Source organism: Fistularia commersonii, chromosome 21, assembly GCF_037954325.1.
Source record: "Fistularia commersonii isolate RoL2024-O1a breed Wild chromosome 21, RoL_Fcom_v1.0, whole genome shotgun sequence".
In the NCBI taxonomy this organism is placed as follows: Eukaryota; Metazoa; Chordata; class Actinopteri; order Syngnathiformes; family Fistulariidae; genus Fistularia; species Fistularia commersonii.
The window spans coordinates 8,376,400-8,397,334 of record NC_141304.1 but is presented as its reverse complement, the minus strand read 5'-3'; the positions used below and the strand labels follow the sequence as shown (position 1 = coordinate 8,397,334).

The 20,935-nt window shown below is 39.1% G+C and overlaps 2 protein-coding genes across 3 annotated transcripts in view; both read left to right on the top strand.

Annotated features, from left to right (window-relative positions):
- LOC147222213 (dihydropyridine-sensitive L-type skeletal muscle calcium channel subunit alpha-1-like) overlaps positions 1 to 19,910 on the top strand; it is a 31,631-nt gene extending 11,721 nt beyond the window's left edge. For both annotated transcript variants that reach the window (XM_086168298.1, XM_086168299.1), the window contains exons 15-42: positions 569 to 671; positions 1,195 to 1,264; positions 1,363 to 1,495; positions 1,713 to 1,842; positions 1,934 to 1,993; positions 2,217 to 2,323; positions 2,417 to 2,504; positions 2,600 to 2,707; positions 2,791 to 2,843; positions 3,197 to 3,343; positions 3,592 to 3,793; positions 4,069 to 4,227; positions 6,417 to 6,527; positions 6,914 to 6,997; positions 7,292 to 7,339; positions 8,096 to 8,122; positions 8,209 to 8,334; positions 8,926 to 8,991; positions 9,561 to 9,652; positions 10,232 to 10,391; positions 10,760 to 10,887; positions 11,061 to 11,157; positions 12,034 to 12,136; positions 12,449 to 12,550; positions 13,457 to 13,587; positions 14,069 to 14,191; positions 15,119 to 15,238; positions 19,200 to 19,910. In XM_086168298.1, coding sequence (XP_086024424.1) covers positions 569 to 671; positions 1,195 to 1,264; positions 1,363 to 1,495; positions 1,713 to 1,842; positions 1,934 to 1,993; positions 2,217 to 2,323; positions 2,417 to 2,504; positions 2,600 to 2,707; positions 2,791 to 2,843; positions 3,197 to 3,343; positions 3,592 to 3,793; positions 4,069 to 4,227; positions 6,417 to 6,527; positions 6,914 to 6,997; positions 7,292 to 7,339; positions 8,096 to 8,122; positions 8,209 to 8,334; positions 8,926 to 8,991; positions 9,561 to 9,652; positions 10,232 to 10,391; positions 10,760 to 10,887; positions 11,061 to 11,157; positions 12,034 to 12,136; positions 12,449 to 12,550; positions 13,457 to 13,587; positions 14,069 to 14,191; positions 15,119 to 15,235 — 2,875 coding nt within the window. In that variant the 3' untranslated portion in view covers positions 15,236 to 15,238; positions 19,200 to 19,910. The remainder of the gene's footprint in view (positions 1 to 568; positions 672 to 1,194; positions 1,265 to 1,362; positions 1,496 to 1,712; positions 1,843 to 1,933; positions 1,994 to 2,216; positions 2,324 to 2,416; positions 2,505 to 2,599; positions 2,708 to 2,790; positions 2,844 to 3,196; positions 3,344 to 3,591; positions 3,794 to 4,068; positions 4,228 to 6,416; positions 6,528 to 6,913; positions 6,998 to 7,291; positions 7,340 to 8,095; positions 8,123 to 8,208; positions 8,335 to 8,925; positions 8,992 to 9,560; positions 9,653 to 10,231; positions 10,392 to 10,759; positions 10,888 to 11,060; positions 11,158 to 12,033; positions 12,137 to 12,448; positions 12,551 to 13,456; positions 13,588 to 14,068; positions 14,192 to 15,118; positions 15,239 to 19,199) is intronic.
- Positions 15,246 to 19,178, top strand: LOC147222214 (uncharacterized). Its single transcript, XM_086168300.1, has one exon. The coding sequence runs from the start codon at positions 17,646 to 17,648 to the stop codon at positions 18,003 to 18,005; it is 360 nt and encodes a 119-aa protein (XP_086024426.1). The 5' UTR covers positions 15,246 to 17,645; the 3' UTR covers positions 18,006 to 19,178.
- Positions 19,911 to 20,935: the final 1,025 nt, after the last annotated feature.

The window sequence follows — 20,935 nt, the reverse complement described above, 5'->3', positions numbered from 1 at the left end:
GACAGGGGGACTGACAATTGAGGGAAGTTAGTATCTCAACAACAGACAAACATATGAATAGTTGAACAAATCTTTTTAAAAACACGCATTTCAAAGGAAGCCCATTTCCATATAGATAACTCTACACCACCATGGTTTCATTGCTACCTAATATTTGCAGATAGTATTGGACTGTCAATTTTTCTGTATCCATATCATTTAATGCGGTTCTTACAAAGGGTAACCATGGCCATTCATAATACGGAAATTTAGTAAAAGGAGGGTTATTTGTTAAATCCTCAGAAATGTCTGAGCAAGAAAGCAATCCTTTAATTGTCCCCCATGAGCTGTCATTAGTTTGTAGTCTCACAATGGATTTTTGCAAATGCTAAATGACATTCTAATTATACACAGCTAAAGATACATAAATAAGGCTTCGTGGAGCTGTATTAAGCTATTCTTCTATTAGATCACTATCTGTCAGCTCTAAATTTACTACAGTGACTGAGTGATGGGAGTTTTTAATGTAGAGCATTCTTTTTCAACATAACTTATTTTGTTGGGAATGCATATCCCTGTTTAATCACAGGTCCAATTTGCCAAGTAAGACTTTAGAGGAAAAAGCTAATATTGCGAAGAAGTTGGCTGAACAAAGGGCAAAGGGTGTTGAGGGCATCCCCACGACTGCAAGGGTAATGTAGCAATGTGTGTGAGTGTACATCTGTGTGCGAGTGCGCATGTGTGCATGTGTATGTTTGTGTTGGGAGATTGAGTGTATATACACTGCTCAAAAAAATAAAGGGAACACTTAAAAAACACATCCTAGATCTAAATGAATGAAATATTCTTATGAAATACTTTGCTCTTTACACAGTTGAATGTGCTGACAACAAAATCACACAAAAATGATCAATGGAAATCAATTGTATCAACCCATGGAGGTCTGGATAAGAATCACACTCAAAATTAAAGTGTAAAAACAAACTCCAGGCTGATCCAACTTTGATGCAATGTCCTTAAAACAAGTCAAAATGAATCTGTGTTGCTTCCTGAGTGGACATTATGATTTCACAGAAGTGTGATTGCCTTGGAGTTAAATTGTGTTGTTCAAGTGTTCCCTTTATTTTTTTGAGCAGTATATATATATATACACGTATGTATTTTTTTTTAATTAACTTTAACTGATCCAAATTGAGTGTCTGTCTCTGTTTCCAGCTTAAAATAGATGAATTTGAGTCCAATGTGAATGAAATCAAAGACCCTTTCCCTCCAGCTGACTTTCCCGGTAAACGACAGTGCTTCAAGGTTATAATGTGAAATACATGGTCCATCCCAATAATCTGCCAAAAAAAATCCTTGGTGATTGCTGTTGATGTTTGTTAGGTGATGATGAGGAGGAGGACCCTGAGATCCCAGAAAGTCCAAGACCGCGTCCCATGGCAGATCTTCAGTTAAAGGAAGAAGCAGTCCCAATGCCAGAAGCCAGCTCTTTTTTTATATTTGGTCCACAGAACAAGTAGGATTCAAGTTCAGTTACGATAACACATTAAATAATTGTTTTAATAATTTGTGCAATATTGTTTTATCATTTAATAATACAGAATCGCGCAAATTATGAGTGCTTGAAGCAGAAATGAATGGTCATAATCTATATCTGATCACTGATTCTTCTTGTTATAAAGGACAGATTGAACGAAGGAGTCTTTTTTCTTTTGTCTTTTAACAAAATTTAGGTTCCGAAAACTCTGCCATCGCATCATCAATGCAACTACTTTCACCAACATCATCCTCCTTTTCATCCTGCTGTCATCTATCTCATTAGCTGCAGAGGATCCAATAGACCCCATGTCCTTCAGGAACCAGGTGACCAAATAAAAAGTGTTATGATGTTAAGGAAGATTTTTTTTAAAAATCAATAAAAATGACAAATATGTTGAAATACCTATAATTCTAGGTGCTGGCCTATGCTGATATAGTCTTCACATCTGTGTTTACTGCAGAGATTGTGCTCAAGGTAACGACACAAAACAAACAATATGCAAATACAACTAAATAAGATGATACACACTCTCACACACACATATACAGTATATATAATTAGCCCAGAATTCAATTCAATTCAATTCAATTCAATTCCAAAAAATGGTATAGGCACCGCTGTTCTTAGCTCAGCAAAATTATGTATACTACTGTTGTTTGTGTCATGTCATTGGTAACATACAATCATTTTCCCTCAGATGACAACATATGGTGCCATTCTCCACAAAGGGTCTTTTTGCCGTAATTCTTTCAATATCTTGGATCTTCTTGTGGTCAGTGTGTCTCTCCTCTCCATGGGCATGGAGTAAGTAGATCTTGAGTACAATTCATTACTCAGTCTTGAGCATTAAATGAGGCACAATTAAATACTGTGTGAATGTGTGTTTAAATATTTTAGGTCCAGTGCTATCTCTGTGGTAAAGATTCTGAGAGTGCTGAGGGTACTCCGGCCCTTGAGAGCTATCAATAGGGCAAAGGGACTCAAGGTAAGGCTTTTTGTGGGCACATATTTTGGTTCAACTTTTACAAAGCAGTGTCATTCTGGCCTGGTCAGTGACTTACCTGCAATTTCTATGTTTAGCATGTGGTCCAGTGTGTGTTTGTTGCTGTCAAAACCATTGGAAACATTGTACTTGTCACCATGCTGCTTGACTTCATGTTTGCCTGCATTGGAGTCCAACTTTTCAAGGTGAGAGGGAAATAAAAAGGCAGCAAGGGGGATGCTTGACATTGTTCAGTGTAATTTATATATTCAACTGATTGCATTGCCAGGGCAAGTTCTATTCCTGCACAGATCCTGACCAAATGACAGAAGAAGCATGCAAGTAAGCATATAGCTCATTCAATTGAAAAAAAAAAGGGAACAATTGCTGAAAACGATGTTTCACACTTCTGAGAGGTTATCAGCCTATGTTAAGACAATGTATGTTAATATAATACATTAATGTACAGGATCTTTGCCTCTTTTCTAATGTCATTTTTTTCAGCAGGTTTGTTTATATAATTATTAAATTAAAAAATCATCCAGGTTCTTTATAGTTCATCTCTTATTAGTTGAGACTGAATGGCTCATTCACTCTTTATTTGAAACACACAAGCTTCCCTGTCTTTATCTAAAGGAAGAAAAATTCTGGACTACACTCTTCATCAGTTTTTAATACCCTATATTTTGATTCAGAGGTTGGTATATAAAGTACCAGGAAGGAGCACTTCATGAGATGGAGGTCCGTAAAAGGGAGTGGACCAACTCTGACCTAAACTTCGATAATATCCTGAATGGGATGCTGGCTCTCTTCACCATCTCAACATTTGAAGGATGGCCAAAGTGAGTCATATTGTTTTGTGTGCCAGTCATTGCACATTTGTTTGTTTGCAGTTGGAAAAAGACCAGGATTTTTTTTTGTTGTTGTTAAAGCTGCAGAAAAAAAATCAAAACAAATTCAAAGGTTTAATCTTTTTTGTCTAGTATCAGTGAATTTTTATGCAATATGCGGATATGCAGGTGGCATTGTGATTATGCTTTTTTTTCTTTTTTTCTCTTTTTATCATTTCATTTATTTTTTTCCCATCCAGGATTCTCTATAAAGCAATTGATTCAAACATAGAGGATAAAGGCCCAGTATACAACAACCGAGTCGCCATCTCGATCTTCTTTATCATTTACCTCATCCTCATCGCCTTTTTCATGATGAATATATTCGTGGGCTTCGTCATTGTCACCTTTCAGGAGCAAGGAGAGCAGGAGTACAAGAACTGCGAGCTGGACAAAAACCAGGTATGTCTACACACACACACAAACACACACACACACACACACACACACACACACACACACACACACACAAACATACACAAACACACACACACACACACACATACACACACACACACACACACACACACACACACACGTTTGGGTGTGATCGCACCTTAGGAGAGTGTCGAAAGAAAACGTAATAATTTATGGACACAAAAACTATAGAAATATACTATTAAAAGAATGTTTTACTTCAGTCAATCCCAATCCTTTAATCCTTTTGAATCCTCCAGCGCCAGTGTGTGCAGTACGCTCTTAAGGCTCGACCTCTGCGATGTTATATTCCCAAGAATCCCTATCAGTATCAAGTGTGGTACATCGTGACCTCCTGCTACTTTGAGTACCTTATGTTCCTTCTTATCATGCTGAATACCATGTGCTTAGGAATGCAGGTAAGAATGTAAAAATCTATTTGTGTTACACATACATTTTACACAATTTTTTTTTTTCATGCATCTTTATGACTCATGTCTTGAGATGTGCGTGAGGGCGTACATAATGGATACAATATTTTCATTGCAAATGTAAACCACCTAAAGGCCACTAGGAGTACTACACAGGTTGAGTTACTCAATAGAATGAATGAAGAAAGGAAGGAAGCTTATGTGCAGAAATAAGTCAGTTTTATTCAGTTATATAAAAATTATGCGTTCATGTTGATTTCTAATTAAAAAAAAAAAAAAATGAGATAACAAGGATGGAGAATCTAACAAGAAAGCAAAATAAGTGTAACCAGTCAGTTGTGGCTGCGAAATACTAAATATTACCCCAACCATAAACAATCAACCTTTTTAGGAATTCATTCCACACAAAATGTTGCCAGATAACAATGACAAGTGTTATTCACTATACAGCAGCGGGAGCCAAGTCACAGAGATTATTCACAACACAGCAGGCAGGAGCCACAACATAGACCAAAATAAATGTAGAAATAAGAAGACAGAGAAATAAATCCAAAATTGAATTGGAGGTGGTTTGACAATATAGCTGGAGCTACAAGACAGAATAGCGAGCACCTGATGGCCTACAGATACCAACACATATTAACATTACTGAGTTGTGGGTTTTAAGTATTATAACCTCAAATAAAGGTGAGAAAAAACACAGTGGTTACACTTACGGTCTTGACTAATGTACCGTATTGTCACGACTATAAGGCGCACATAAAAGTCTTAGATTTTCTTCAAATTGTGCGGCGCGCCCTATAGTGCAGTGCGCCCTGTGTGTGCGTGTGTGTTGTTGTTGTGAGGCGGACGTAGTAGAGAACACCATGAGAACGTTGAAGGGGAAACCGTGGAGACCACGGTTCTACTAGGAGTAGAAGGCAGCGCCGGGCGAGTAATGCCACAATTTGCGAATGGATTGTAGATGCTCGGGCTAACGTGTCCAGCACTGTTGTTGGAGCTTTCACAAAAGCCGGCATCATTTCCGAGGAGCCGCGCGGCACGGAAAGTGACTCTGACAGTGAAGAACCTGAACCTGCCATGTTTGATGGAGATTAAGCGCAGCTGTTCAAATCAGAAACAGAGGATGAGGACTTCCATTGGTTTGATTGATGACGATTACCGGTAAAAAAAATGTGAATACCAAACTCAGTTTAGCTCCCGCTCTATTTTTAAATCCGCACACTTGTATACTTGTGTGTGTGTTGTTGTTGTAAGGCGGGTGTAATAGAGGACACCATATATAAAATGTGCGCCTTATAATCAGGTGCACCATTGGTGTGTGTTAAATACAATAATGGCACACATAACTGAGACTGCGCCTTCTAGTACGGTGCGCCTAATGGTCGTGAAAATACGGTAGTTCGCCTTAGCTTTCCGTATAGGTAAGTGCGAGGAAATCGTTTGCAACCTCTGTAAAGTTCAATCCCTCAGGAAGTTGTCCGAAAGTGCCATTTTCCCTCTGTTTCTCGTTCACCTGAATTTGAGTCACTAGAATCCAAGAAGCTAACTCCGTCTTGGTGCCACGTCAGGTCACATGACCATAAGACTACCTAAGAATTAAAGTTTCCCGTCACACAAAGGAAATATGTTAAACAAATGTGCTTGAAGTAGTTGGAAATCTCTAAATCTCAGTCATTTAATCATCCCAGGATCAAGGTGTAGAAATGCAATATCAAACACTGAGAAAATAATAATACATACATACATTCATAACAAGCCTACGTGTTATTTCAAGATGTAAACCTGAGAAAATGTCAAAAAGGATTAAATCTCAGTCTTTATCATGTTCTGAATTGAAGCAAAACACAAAGAGTTTGACTTTTTTTATTCAGGTCAGAAAAGCTGTGACAACTAATCAGTTCGGTCACAAAAAAAGGTGTTTTTTTTTTCTGTTTTCCTTTTTCTTTTCTATAAGAAAAGTTACAATTTAGAAAGGAATTACTACATTGAAGTCCACAACGGTGGATATTGGAGAATAAATAATTTACGATCAGAACACTAAGTTAAAATAATATGTCCCACACCAGTCCATCCTGACTCATGGGTAGTCAGAAGGAGGTGTACCTTTACTTTGGCAAGATGGACGAAGATTAAACAGGCTAATGTTGTGTCTCTCCTTTTGTGTTTAATCACAGCACTGTAACCAATCAGACCACGTTACTCATCTATCAGACATGTTGAATGTCATTTTCACGGTGCTCTTCACCGTGGAGATGATCCTTAAACTCATGGCATTCAAAGCTAAGGTGCGTCATTTCACTTTGCTTTCGCACTCACTTTTTTAGGCAAGGGGTTATCCTTTCATATTTACTGAACATCAATCGGTGTTTGTGATACTGTATATAAGTATCTCTATGCCGTAACTATTCTGTGTTGCATATAAAATGCAAGAGTGATCTATTTTTTACATGCATATTTTTTATTGAAACTGCCATTCGTATGTTGCTTCCTTGAGTTAATTTGAATCTATATTATGATATATCATTCAGACATAAGATGAAGAAAAGGGATATAAGACTAATACATTTAATTACCATTAAAATATATGTATGTAGTCCAATGCGAATCAAAAAAAAATCAACTGACATGTGCAACCCACTCTTAAAGACAATTCTCTTTTCTTTTTTCAAAGGGTTATTTTGGCGATCCCTGGAATGTGTTTGACTTTGTCATCGTCATTGGAAGTGTTGTGGATGTGATCCTAAGTGAAATTGATGTAAGACCCCCCCTTCCCCCCAGCTCGCAAGAACCATTATCACAGTGCTAATATTTCACAGTTTAGTCACTCATAATGTGCATGTTTCTTTTGATGCAATATCCAAGGAACATTCCAGATTTATCCTAATAGGGTTGTCATAGATAGAGCTGTAGACTGAATGTTCCCAAGATTAAAAGAAGTCACTGAATCATTGACCTGTACCTTGAAGGCTGCATAAAGGAAATCAGTAAAATGACTTCTATCCATTTATTTAGTTATTTATTCAACCATTCATTCATTTATCTCACAAAGGCAGCCCTGGTGTCATCTGGAGGTCTTTACTGTCTCCATGGATGTGAGGTAAATTATCTCCTTTTATTTTTTGTGGTATATTATGCTTGCTGAACTCGCCTGTTTTGACTGACTAAAGCTTAACTGTCAAAGTTGTTTTAACGCAGTCACACTTGCAGAGTGTGACAGTGTGAAATTCCAATTTAAAACCTCACTTTTGTAAGATTACGGTAGAGAACTGGAACATGTTTTTGTATTGGTTTCTTCTCCATAGATTCAAATGGGTGCTGGAAGCATTCCCAAAAGATTTTAGTCAATTTTTTACATGATGACATGCAGTTGCTGCTACACCATATAAAAAAATGCTATATTGTATTGTCGAATTCATTTGAGCAAGGTTACCTCAAGGTGTCAAGGTGTTGTCATGGGTAAAAGTCAATGTGATTAATTCATTTAATTTATTTTTACACACAACACTCCATTCTTGTATGTTTATTAATGATGTGTGCAGAACCTGCATGTTTAATGCATATATCAAGCTCTCAATGGATGTAAGTGTAGTATCATGTGGATGAACAACAGTGTGTATGCTGTGCTTTCTTTTTGACATTAATTTTGTTGATCTTTTCAGCTTTGTTTGTCTATTAAACTGAGACTCGATGTCATTCTGACATTAAAATTGTTTATAAGCTTACATGTGTCTCTGTGAAAATGTGAATTGTACAAAGTAAAAAAGAAAAAAAGATTTTAACTATTTTGAAATTCAACAAAACATAGACTACTAATAGTTAACATCATACAACATACATATATTTATCTCCACAGGAAGTAGATCACATGCAAGCTATTGCGGTGAGTTATATTTAACACATTTATTTCAATTTAGCTTTTGTTTGGGGTACCAGATAACATCCAATTTACTCTTTCTCCCTGAAAAGTCCTCTGAGAACATGAGTGTCTCGATCACATTCTTCAGACTGTTCCGTGTCATGCGTCTTGTAAAACTTTTGAATCGCTCTGAGGGAATACGAAATCTTTTGTGGACATTCATCAAATCCCTCCAAGTAAGTGTCTTTACACAGGAAACACTCATCTCTGGTAGACATAGAACTCATGTTTATCCAGCACTTCTGCTCAACAAGTTATTTACTTTTAGGATTTATTCTGTTCTTCTGTAATATTGAATAAATTGGCCGCATGACACTTCATTTGACATCTGTATAGATGACATTCAGTCAGTTTATCTTTTCCTCAAGACCCCCAAATTCAAACAGAAAGGACACTTCTGGTGCCTGCCGGGGTGCTGTGGTATGCTGGCTGTCACAAAATCTTCTACGGTTAAACTCTGACAAACTACATCTTTATCATTAGTTCTAATCCTCACAATCATGCTGAATCATAAGGAGTTAAAAAAAAAAAAAAAACCCACCCCCAACTGCAGTGCAAAAAAATATAGTTATATCCACTATATGAATTATATCATACCATAGACTGACAATCAAGACACATTTTTGTCTCATGCTATCTAAGATTCAGGAATACCTCTGTCCATACTCAGGCACAGCAACTTAGCAGTTGTTGTAACACATCACTAGTGTGGTTCATTTAGGGGTTTAGAAAAAGTTCAATTTGATGGCTTTGTTATTGTGTTACAGGCACTTCCTTATGTGGCTCTGCTCATTCTCATGCTCTTTTTTATATATGCTGTGGTTGGAATGCAGGTACACACACACACACATACACACACACACACACACACACACACACACATAGTGATAGAATGAATTGAATACAACTGTTCTGTATTTGCACAGTATTCATTACTAAACTAGTGCATGTAGCTTTTACCTGTTCTCATGTCAGATATTGTTGCTTCTTCTTGCCCTGATTTGGATGTTTCCTCTGCGCCTTCTCTGGCAGAGCTATGCACCATCCAGTTGCAAGTTCTGTTGCTGAAGATGGCAACATAAATATGCTAACTTTACAATTTTTGGCTGTTTTTGGCCATTAATGTTGTGCTTTGACAATATTTTATGCTGTCTACACATTATTTATATTCCTGCTCCAGTCTCATAAAAGATGCCTTTTGTCTGTCAGAAACCAAGTGAATGCTTCTGTTTCAAAACTTAATGATAGATGCTAATACATTGATCATGATTTAAGCTTTATGTCACATGGAGTGAATACTGGCCAAATGTTTTTCATTCAGTTTTGTTGTACATTTTTTTGTCTAAAAACACATATTTACACTGTCACTACCAATTATATTAATTGTTTGTTTTCTCTGCAGATATTTGGTAAAATTGCTTTGGTTGATGGAACATACATCAACAGGAACAATAACTTTCAGACATTTCCACATGCTGTGCTGCTGTTATTCAGGTTTGTAGTGAACAAACATCTTATCATGATAGAGGTCTTTCTAAGTTTCTGGGTGTTGTTTTGTTATCGACATTGGGACTTGGTTGGGTCTCCCAAAGCAAAGTGGTCAAAAGCTAGACAAGGAACAAGTAGCAACTCTGCTGATCATTTGCCCCGTATGGCAACATGGCTTCTTGGCCTCATCAATTGTGATGTGCATCTAGTGAAATTGCTTGGATGACAGTTGGAGTCTTCTAGAAGCCATGCTGGAAAATTGTTACATAATTCCTCCATTGAGAGTAGCTGAGAATTGCAATGGAGTACAATCACTTAAGCAACCTGTTGCAGATGCTCATGACCTTAAAGGTCCATGGACATGAAAGAATTAGGTTGTGGTTGAAATGAGCTTCCCCAGGACGACCGACAGGACTCAGACTTCGCATTGGGTGCAAAACTGGTTTGTATTGGCTTACTCTAAGTCATCATCAGGTAAAAAAAAATCAGGCTATGGATGAAATTGTGTTCTTTTGGTTTTTATAGGTACATATCTATGTATTTACTTGTTTATTTACTTAATGTCCCCCCATTGTTTCTGTCAAGATGTGCTACAGGAGAAGCATGGCATGAAGTGATGCTTGCATCTATGTATGGAAAGAGGTGTGACCCCAAGTCAGATTACCTACCCGGGGAAGAGTATACCTGCGGTTCCAATTTCGCCATCATTTATTTCATGAGCTTCTACATGCTCTGTGCTTTTCTGGTAAAGCTGCAGACTCTCACAAGACAGTAAATGGTCCGATCCACTGAATATAAAAACTCAAGCATTGCTTTCCATTTTTAGAGTTGTACTCTTTAAAAATGACACTATATACACCACAACTATGTGTGTGTGTTTGTGTGTGTGTGTGTGTGTGTCTGTGTGTGTGTATGCTGTTTCAGTGTGAGCATTAACAATACAGTTTGTTTCATATATAACATCAGAAAACTACAGTATTCCATTCATCTGATGTAAATTAATTCCATGTAAATGGATGGTATGTCTATACTTTGACAATAAGTGAAAACATGATTAGCGTTTCAAAAAGACAAGTACAAAGTAAATCAATATGTTTCTTTCACCCTTTACAGATAATCAACCTCTTTGTGGCTGTTATTATGGATAACTTTGACTATCTGACACGAGACTGGTCAATCCTGGGGCCTCAGCATCTGGATGAGTTCAAGAAAATCTGGGCAGAATATGATCCTGAGGCCACGTGAGTTTGTGCATGTATGTTTGCTGTCCCATGAGGAGATAAATTTTTGAACATTTAAAACATAAACATCGAAAACATAAAGATACACCTGGAAACTTGTTGTGGGCAGTACCAGTATAAAGTTTATGTATCTTTCTTTCTTAAAAAAAAAAAATCTTGTTTGTTTTCGAAAGGGGGCGTATAAAGCACCTGGATGTGGTAACACTCCTGCGCCGAATACCACCTCCCCTTGGTTTTGGCAAATTTTGCCCTCATCGCATTGCCTGCAAGGTAAAAAAAAACCTGGATGATAGCTGATATAAAATTGAAATGAAAATAATAAAATTACTTATTTTGTACTTAATGTTTGACCCTGCAGTGTTCCCTAAGATGAGAGACGTATTACCATTAGATAACCTTGCATTTTTTTGGTATTTAATTATTTATATATTTATTACTGTATTCATTTATTTATCTATCTATTGTCAGTAACGTGCTCAGTTAGGTCAGTGGGAAAGTGATGCTACTGAAACAATGGATCTTCATCAGGACTTTCTTCGCAAAATGATTAATGACTAAGTAACCGCACCATTCTTCCTTATTTAATACACCTCAGGAAATGTGTCCATGAACGTCCCACTCTTAATAATAGTAGAATATTCCAAATAAATCAGCCAAGGTACAGCTAAAACACTGCCAACAAATATCCAGGAATTTGTTAAATAAACAAATCAGAAATTGTTTTAAATACATACTATGTGGTACGATACTTAAGCATTGTAATCAAGTTTCTGCATTAAGTTTCCCCAGTTAAAGATTTAGAGAGCAAGCAATCAATAAATTGAAAATAAATATCAAACTTAACAGAATGAGTAACTAAATGGTCCACCAGACCGCATTTTGCATGTCACAATCATTTATCAAGTTCTTTAACCTGTTCCGTCAGAACTAAACGCAATGAACCAATTTAAATCAATGTGCTGTGCGAGAAAGCACAATAGGACGACCAGCGACCATCAGAGAACTCAATTACATTTACTTTTTTTTCTGAAACAAAGTTCAAAACAGAATTAAATTAATGAGAGACAAAATTAGGTTTCTGTGGAATCATCTCAATAATTGCTTGAATGTAATAAATTCCTTGCTGTCTACATATTTTTTTCACAGAGGTTGGTGTCCATGAACATGCCTCTTAACAGTGATGGAACAGTGACCTTCAATGCTACTTTGTTCGCTTTGGTTAGAACTGCACTCAGAATTAAGACTGAAGGTTTGCTGTCATTCCTCCTTCTTTTGTAACATCTGTGTTATGGAGGTCCATTCATATCATTGTTGGATTTACTACTCATTAATTATGGCTATTAAAGGATACCATAATTGTGCGAGGTGTAATTTTATCTTTGTCTTATGAATCTTGATGGAAAAAAAAAAAAATCACACAGTCCACAACATTAAAAAGAAATTGAAATATATTGGAAACTCCCAAACCCCACTTTGACCCCAGTTCTGCTAATTATATCAGGTTGACTATAATTATCATTTATCTTTTTTTCCCAAATATTGCACTTCTCCCCTTTTTCAGGCAATTTTGAACAAGCGAATGAGGAGCTGAGAGCGATCATCAAGAAGATTTGGAAGCGCACAAGTATGAAACTACTGGATCAAGTCATCCCATCTATTGGAGGTAAAAAACAAAAACATAATGGCCTTATAAAAGAGATCAGCGGTGCACGATATTGTGCCAATCACATTTTTGTGTCATTAATTGAATGAATAGTTAATAGACTGGGGGAGCAGTGTGGCATAAGGATAACATTCATATAAAAGCCATTCAGAAGCATGGTCATGGTGTGTCAAGAATGTTACTAATCAGTGTCTTCTTGTGTTCCCTCATTCTCAGCCAAGCTTAAGAAACCAATGAGCATGAGAAAACAACTAATTTCTTCTTGGTGCGTGTAAAAATCTTTCTTGAGAAAACTTCCCTTCTACACTGAGTTTTCACAGCTCAGTGAGCCTTCAGGACAAAGTCTTACATAACAAAGTTGAACAATGTGGTCATTGTGTTTTATGATAGCAGATTAGTCAAATATGCTTCTTACAGTGACCAAAAACTGACATTGTAAAAATATCCCTACAACGCCACACTGACTTTAACAGCAGATAACAGATTGGAAACTATTGTCTATATAAACTAAGTAAAAAAAACATCACAGACCCATCTTTATTTGTGACCATCGACCCCACTTTACCTTCTAAAGTTTTGAACGTTCTAGTATCACATTTGATATAATAATTTTAAAGGAACATTAGATTTCAGCTATTGGTGTTTAGAATTTATTTTGATCAAAAGGAGCATAATGTTACCTTAACTTAATATGGCTTAATAGGCTATTGGCTCATGTTATAGTTTGTGGTAAATTGCAAATGGTAAAACGGTATCTCACAGTGAGACTAAGCACATCTGGTAAATAAAAAAAACAAAAATTTATTTCAAATTATATGAGTGCTCCAACACCCTAAGATCACATAGACTGCAACATTGCCCAGGCTGTTTTAAGGTAGTACAGTGTGTCTTTCTGTATTTCACCAGATGATGAGGTGACAGTTGGAAAATTCTACGCCACCTTCCTAATCCAGGACTATTTCAGGAAATTGAAGAAGAGACAGGAAGAATACTATGGCTTCAGGCCTACCAAGAAAAGTGCTACTAATGAGATACAGGTTAGTAGTAAAGTAAAAATTTGTCATGGCTTATCAATCATCTTTTTAAAGTGAAAAGTTAGCTTAAAAATGCAGTACAGTTAGTTGTTTGTACCAACAAAAGGACAAAGTCAAATGGATACCGTTATCTCTTCATATGCATATATATGTATATAGTTTTAAAAATTAAATTTATTTTCCTTACATTGTAAATCGGACCCATAATAAAGCGATTTACAATTTTAGAGAAATGGGCTACCCTTTACAAATCTGTAATGCCAGTTTATACAACTTTGTAGGTTGTATAAATTCTTGTGGAATTAACAGGCACATATCAGAATACTTGAAGCCTACAGTTCAACAAATTGCCTTACTAGATAGAAAATGTACATATAATGTTGTTCTGGTTTGTCTGGTTTAAAACTCCACAAGCGCAAATCAAACCTTAAAGCTTCTCAGTTAAGTTTCTGTCTCAAACCATCTTTTTTTTTGCCTTCATTAGGCCGGCCTTAGGAACATTGATGAGGAAGCAGCTCCAGAGCTGCATCGGGCCATTTCTGGAGATCTGATGAATGAAGATGAGATGGACAGAGCTGTAAATGAAGCAGTGGAGGAAATCTTCAGGGTAACAGAAAAGGATGGAAGTTTGAATAGGGCGGGGCAATTTAGAAAGACAACTTTCCTAAATGAATAGCAGGTACATTGTTCTGTTTTCAATTTGAAAACTTGTCTTAAGTATATAATACATTTTAATTTTGCTAATTTCAGCATGTTTAAATCGCCCCTGCAGTTATACTGCAATATACCCGTGCCATGGAGCAGAAAATTAACAATAGAATAATCCTGCTCAAAATTATTTTGAAACAAATTCCACCACGCCCATGAAAAATGCTCCATTTGCAGAGGCACCAAGTCGACTATGGTCGTTACCAAAGATAATAAAAAACATTTATCACTTATTCACATTATATACAATTCAGACTCACTTGCACAAAAAGGCTTTTTACTCCTTCATTGCATCAACAGAGATTTTTATTTATTTATTTGTTTTATGTCAATTTCTTATTGTTGTCTATTGGCTTCTTATGTCTTTTGTTTGGCTATTATCTTCAGAGGTCAGCACAGCAAATCATTTGCCTTCATCTAACCCAATCCTCTGTACGCTCTTCTCATAAACCAACTAACTTCATATCCTCTTGCACCACATCCATGAATAGCCCTTTGGTCTTCCTCCAGGCATCCTGCCTGCCATTTCCTACCTCAGCCTTCCACCCTGGTACTGGTACTACTATCAGTCATGCACTAGGCCATCAATAGATACAATTCCTCCTCTGTGTGTATGTCTAAACAATCTTCTCTTTTTATTTTACTTGACCTTACTTTATTTTATACAGGCTAGAAAGTCATTATATTTATTCCAATTTTCTGTTGTATTCTTCTTCAAAGGTATGCCTATATTTCAAACTATATGTAGTAGTAACACATTTTAACAGTTGTGACTACATGCATTATGTTCATGACACTGCAACTATGTTTTTTCCCTCTAAAACAGAGACAAGGAACCCTTTTTGGAAATACAGACCCTTTTTCCACAGAAGGTACCACAGCCAATGGCAACCAAGCTACCAGCCAGCGCCCCTTGCAGATGGAATCATTGACAGAAACATGAAGGGTTGGTATACTTGTGTGAATGGGTACTACGCAGATAATTTTATAAGATCTTTTGCCATTTAAAACGTAATAGGATGACAATGAAGCTAAACAGGCAATTCAGTTCAGCATGCCTTGGATCTGCAATTGCTATTCATGTTTTGTCTTCTTTCTCCAACATTCATTAATTCATTCATTGTCCTATGCCTATCCGGCACTCAGGGTCGCGGGGATATTAGAGCCTATCCCAGGTGTCATTGACTGAGAGGAAAATGGGGCCGATGTACACACCCTGTACCGGTCGCCAATCAATCATCCCTTCAGGCCTGCATCCACGGGGCTTGGCCGGGCACAGCCCGAAGGGATGACATGGCTCCCTCTTCCCCTGGGCTCACCACCAACAGGAAAGGCCAAGGAGGTCGGGTGGAGGGTGAGCCTGGCAGTGGTCGGAGCAGGGGAGCTTGGTGGGATGACCCCCAGCTGCAAAAGCTGGCTCTTGGGATGTGGAATATTACCTTTCAGGCTGGTAAGGAGCCCGAACTGGTGTGTGAGGCTGAGAGATTCCGACTCGATATAGTCTGATTGACCTTGACGCACAGCATGGGGTCTAGAACAGGCCTCTTGAGAAGAACTGGACTCTCATTTACTCTGGAGTTGCCCCCGGTAAGAGGTTCCGGGCAGGTGCGGGCATATTGTTTGCCCCCTGACAAAGTGCTTGTACGTTGAGGTTCAACCCGGTGGACAAGAGCCGTCCTCCGCCTTCAGGTGGAGGGACAGGTTCTGACTGTTGTTTGTGGCTATGCGGCCATCAGCAGTTGAGTTTACCCATCCTTCATGGGGTCCCTACAGGGGCTGCTTGAAAGCGCTCCTACCGGGGACTCCCTTGTTCTACTCGGACACTTCAATGCTCACGTCGGCAACGACAGCGTGACTTGGAGGGGTGTAATTGGGAGGAACGCCCCCCCGACCTGAACCTGAGTGGCTCTTTGTTATTGGACTTCTGTGCTCATTACTGACTGTGCATAACAAACACCATGTTAAGGCATAAAGGCGTTGATATGTGCAACTTGGCATCAGTACAGCTTAGGCCATGGTTCTTTGATCGACCTTGTGGTTGTATCGTCGGACTTGTGACCACATGTCCTGGACACTCGGGTGAAGAGGGGGTGGAGCTGTCAACTGTCGACTCAGAAGGAGTTTCAACTCCCACCTCCAGCAGAAATACAACCATGTCCTGAGGGAAGCGGTGACATCAAGTATGAATGGGCCATGTTCCTGGCTTCCATTGTGAAAGTGGCAGACCAGAGCTGTGGCTGTAAGGCAGCCGGTGTCTGTCGGGGCAGAAACCCTCAAATCTGCTGCCGGACCCCAGAGATGCCGTCAAACTGAAGAAGTCCTATTAGGCCTTTCTGGCCTGTGGGGCTTCAGAGGCAGCTTACAGGTACTGGCAGACCAAGCGGCATATGGCTTTCAGTGGTTGCCGAGGTAAAAGCTTGAGCATGGAAGGAGTTCAGGGAGACCATGGAGAACAACTTCCGGTGTGCATCAAAGAGACTCTGGTCCATCATCTGGTGGCTCAGGAGGGGGAAGCAGTGGTCCGTCAGCACTGTGTAAGGTGGGAGCAGGGCACTGCTGACCTCAACTTGAGATGTTGTAGATTGGTGGCAAGAGTACTTCCGAGACCTCCTCAATCCTGTCAAAATGCCTTCCAATGAGGAAGCAGAGCTGGGGGACTCTGGAGTGGACGCGCCTATTTCCAGGGCTGAAATTGCTGAAGCAGCAACAGAGCTCTTCAGTAGCGGGGCCCAGGGGGTTTGGATGAGGACCACCCTGGGTACCTCAGGGCTTTCAGCGCAGTAGGGCTGTCCTGTCTGACTGGCCTCTGCAGCATTCTGTGGATGTCGGAGACAGTGCCGCTGGACTGGCAGACTGATTTGGTTGAACCATTGATCCAGGAGGAGCAGTGTGGTTTTAGTCCTTGTCATGGACCACTGGACCAGCTCTATACCCTCAGCAGGGTCCTTGAGGGGTCATGGGAGTTTGCCTTACCAGTCTACATGTGTTTTGTGGATCTGGAGAAGGCATTCAACCAGGTCCCGCAGGCAATCTGTGGGGGGTTCTCTGGGAATATGAGCTACTGAACCCCTGTTATACAGGCTTTTTGGTCCCTATATGATCGGTGTAAACGCTTAGTCTGCTGGTTGTAAGTCTGATCTGTTTCCGGTAAGAGTTGGACTCTGCCAGGGCTGCCCTTTTGCCACCATTCTGCTTATAACTTTTATGGACTGGCACAGTCAAAGCGTCGAGGGGATCTGGTTTGATTGCCACAGGATCGAGTCTCTGCTTGTTGCAGATGAAAAGGTTCTTCACCAGGCCATGATCTCCAGCTCTCGCTGGAGCAGTTTGCAGCTGAATGTAAAGCAGCTGGGATGAAGATCAGCACCTCCAAATCCGAGACCATGGTGCTCAACAGTAAACGATTGGAGTGCCCACTTGGGGTTGGGGAAGAGGTCCTTTCTCAACTACAGGAGTTCAAGTATGTCCGGGTCTTGTTCACAAGTGAGGGAAGGATGGAGCGGGAGATCGACAGGTGGATCAATGCAGTGCAGCGGACTCAGTTCTGGTATGTCATGGTGAAGAGGGAGCTGAGCCAGAGGGCGAAGCTCTCATTTTACCAGTCGATCTACGTTCCTACCCTCACCTATGGTCACGAGCTGTGGGTAGTGGCCAAAAGAACGAGATTGCGGATAAAAGCAACCGAAATAGGTTTTCCTTGCAGCCGGGAGTAGAGTCACTACTCCTCCCCATAGAGGAGTCAGATGAGATGGCTCGGGCATCTGGCCAGGTTGCATCCTGGATGCCACTCAGGGTTAGGTATTCCAGGCATGTCCATCTTGGGGGAGGCCACAAAGAAGACCCAGGACACGCTGGAGAGACTATGTCTCTCGGCCTGGGAATGCCTTGGAGACCCCCAGAAGAGCTGGACCATGCTGCTGGGAAGAGGGAAGTCTAGGCCTCACTGCTCCAGCTGCTACCCTTGCGACCCGACTCCAGATAAGCGTTAGAAGATGGATGGGTGGATAGATGCTAGACATCACAGAGGTTTCTGTAATAATCCAATTGCCTTGTTTTCACAGAGTGACAGAATGATGAGACTCTTGTTACATAAATATTACAATCTGTTGCATGGGAGAGGAGGGTGACAATTCACCAAACGAAAATGTTTTCCAGATTCAATTCCAATCAAACAATTTGGTAAAAATTATTTTTCATAAAATACCCTGATCCTGAACTTATTTTATTTATCTATTTATTTAATCCTGCACCTTGGGTCAACTAACCTTTGATGAGGGGCAAGGTTCACCCTAAAAAGGTGATCAGACAGATTTTGGGAAACTAAAGAATATTTCAAATTAAATATGAATATGAGACCAGACCACCTTGCCTCATTTTCGAACAGTTCAGTAATTTCAACAGATGTAAATAGGAAAGTATTTCTCAACGACGTAAGTTTACACATTATGATATGAAATTATATAAGGATAGGAAAGGCTTCCACTGTGGTGTCAATGTCCTATTGTCAGTGGCGTAATCCCATTGCATGCACTCCAATCATTACAGCATTACAACCTGTCATTGTCATCACTAAAATTGTGTCTTTATACCAGGCATAGAGTGACATATTCTATATTTTTTGAAGCCACTCTTCTGATTGCGATTGTGTCCTTTAATTTGTTCTCTGGTCATTTTGCCAAAGCTCCTTGTTGAATTAAAAGAGCTGGAAAGAGCACGCTCCTGCTCATTGTTTCTATTTAAAGGCTACATCAAAGGAGATCAAAAATGATTTTCCCAAGAAAACAATAATTTTAAACTTACTTAAACTTCAGCTGACGTCTCCAAATAATTGGGATCAGGATAACCTTGATAAGTGAGTTTTTCAGTGTCTTTCTCTCGTCCTAAATGATTTTACATTCTCTTTGCAGGGACATTTGTGAGAAATGACCTTCATCCCTGTGAAGCAAAATACTTCAGTTGAGCAGGGGTAGTTGGCAACATGTTGGCAGCTTCGTTACTCTTGACAAAATAAAGGATGTGCGATAAACATAGTTATCGTCTGGATGTCCCTTTGAAATATTTGACCACTGTTTAAAGATGTGAAAGATTATTTCTTTGTAAATCACATTTGCCTTGAAGTTCAGCTTCAGTCTTAGCTTTTTCAGTCAGATATATTGACTATCTCTTCAACACAACTGATTGTTTGTAAGATTCAAATTCCAGATAAAGCATACAAAGTTAATGTGCAATGTAAATTTCCAATAAAAATGAAAATACTAAATTGTCTTTTTTTAATCCACACTAAAATATTTAAGTCACTAGTTCATCAGGAACCAACCAGATCTCAACTACTGGAAGTATCTCAACATAATAACACTATCCCCTTTATCTGTGAAAGAGCATGATTTAACACTGCCTGGAAATTGGGTCTGAAAAAAACAAAACAAACAAAAGAGGTTTTGGCTTAGTATTTGATTTAGTATTTGCCTCAACAGGTAATCTCTGCTGCAAATCAGTTGATTTTTAGGCTGTAATCCGTACAGTTGTTACTATATGCACCAAGACCTGCATACCATAAAGGACCTATGTCCTTGTTATTTATGTGGAAATAATACCAATTTCCTCTACCTCATGTGAATATTTTGATGGATTAATATGATCTCTCTGGTTGTTTTCGACTAAATAAGTCATATAAAATAAGATAAACTTAAACTACAAGTTTAAGTTTATCTTATAAATAATTATCAATAAAGATTCTATACATTCACATGCTAAAAAATAGTGTCAAGTAACGTGATACTGTGGTTCAACCACTGGGTGGCAATCAGGATCCACCCACATCTGGGTATACTCCACCTGAGGCAAGCTACAGTTTCCTTGATTTAATTGATTCATTATTTGTGAAGAAAAAAGGTTGAGCATTTGTTTCTTTGCTGTTTTTTTTGTTTGCTTGTTTGTTTTCTAATTTGGCATTGTGTTTCTTTTTAAGTCCATTTACAACTTCAAGTAGGTGGGACAGACAAAGTAAAGGCAGCCTTTGCTCTTTTCCTTGTCAGTAGACTGAGCAGCTTTTGTTTGTGCACAGAGGAAGTAGGAAAGCATTCCATGCAGGAGAACCCAGCCAATTCCAAAAAATATTAACTTTCTTGTTGCACATATTACTTGTTATTGATTTCTATTTTACTATAGAATAATTTAGTGGCACTTGCACTCATTTTTTAATAGATTTGAGAAGAGGGACGGCTCACAAGGGTAACACAGAGCACTATCATTGTTGGGATGGGGCACTGCTGACTTTGACTCAAGACATTTTAGGTCAGAAGGAGTACTCCGAAGAATTCCTTATTTCCACCAATACTCCTTCCAGTGAGAAAGCAGAGTCTGTGAACTTGGTTGTGAGTTCTGCTGCTTCTCGGGCTGAAGTGGTCAAGGTGCTTTAAAAGCTCCTCAATGGCAGGCCATGAGGTCCAAGCTGAGCACCTCAAGGCTTTGGACATTGTGGGGCTGTCTTGGATGACACTCCTCTGCAGCGTGGCCCTCAGGGCCAGTGCCTCTGGTTCAGCAGACCCAGGGAAATAGAAAGGGGGATCGAAGGGTTTGTTCCAACGAATAGGAGGTCACACTCTTCAGCCTCCATGGAAAGGTGTATTCAGGGATGCTGTTC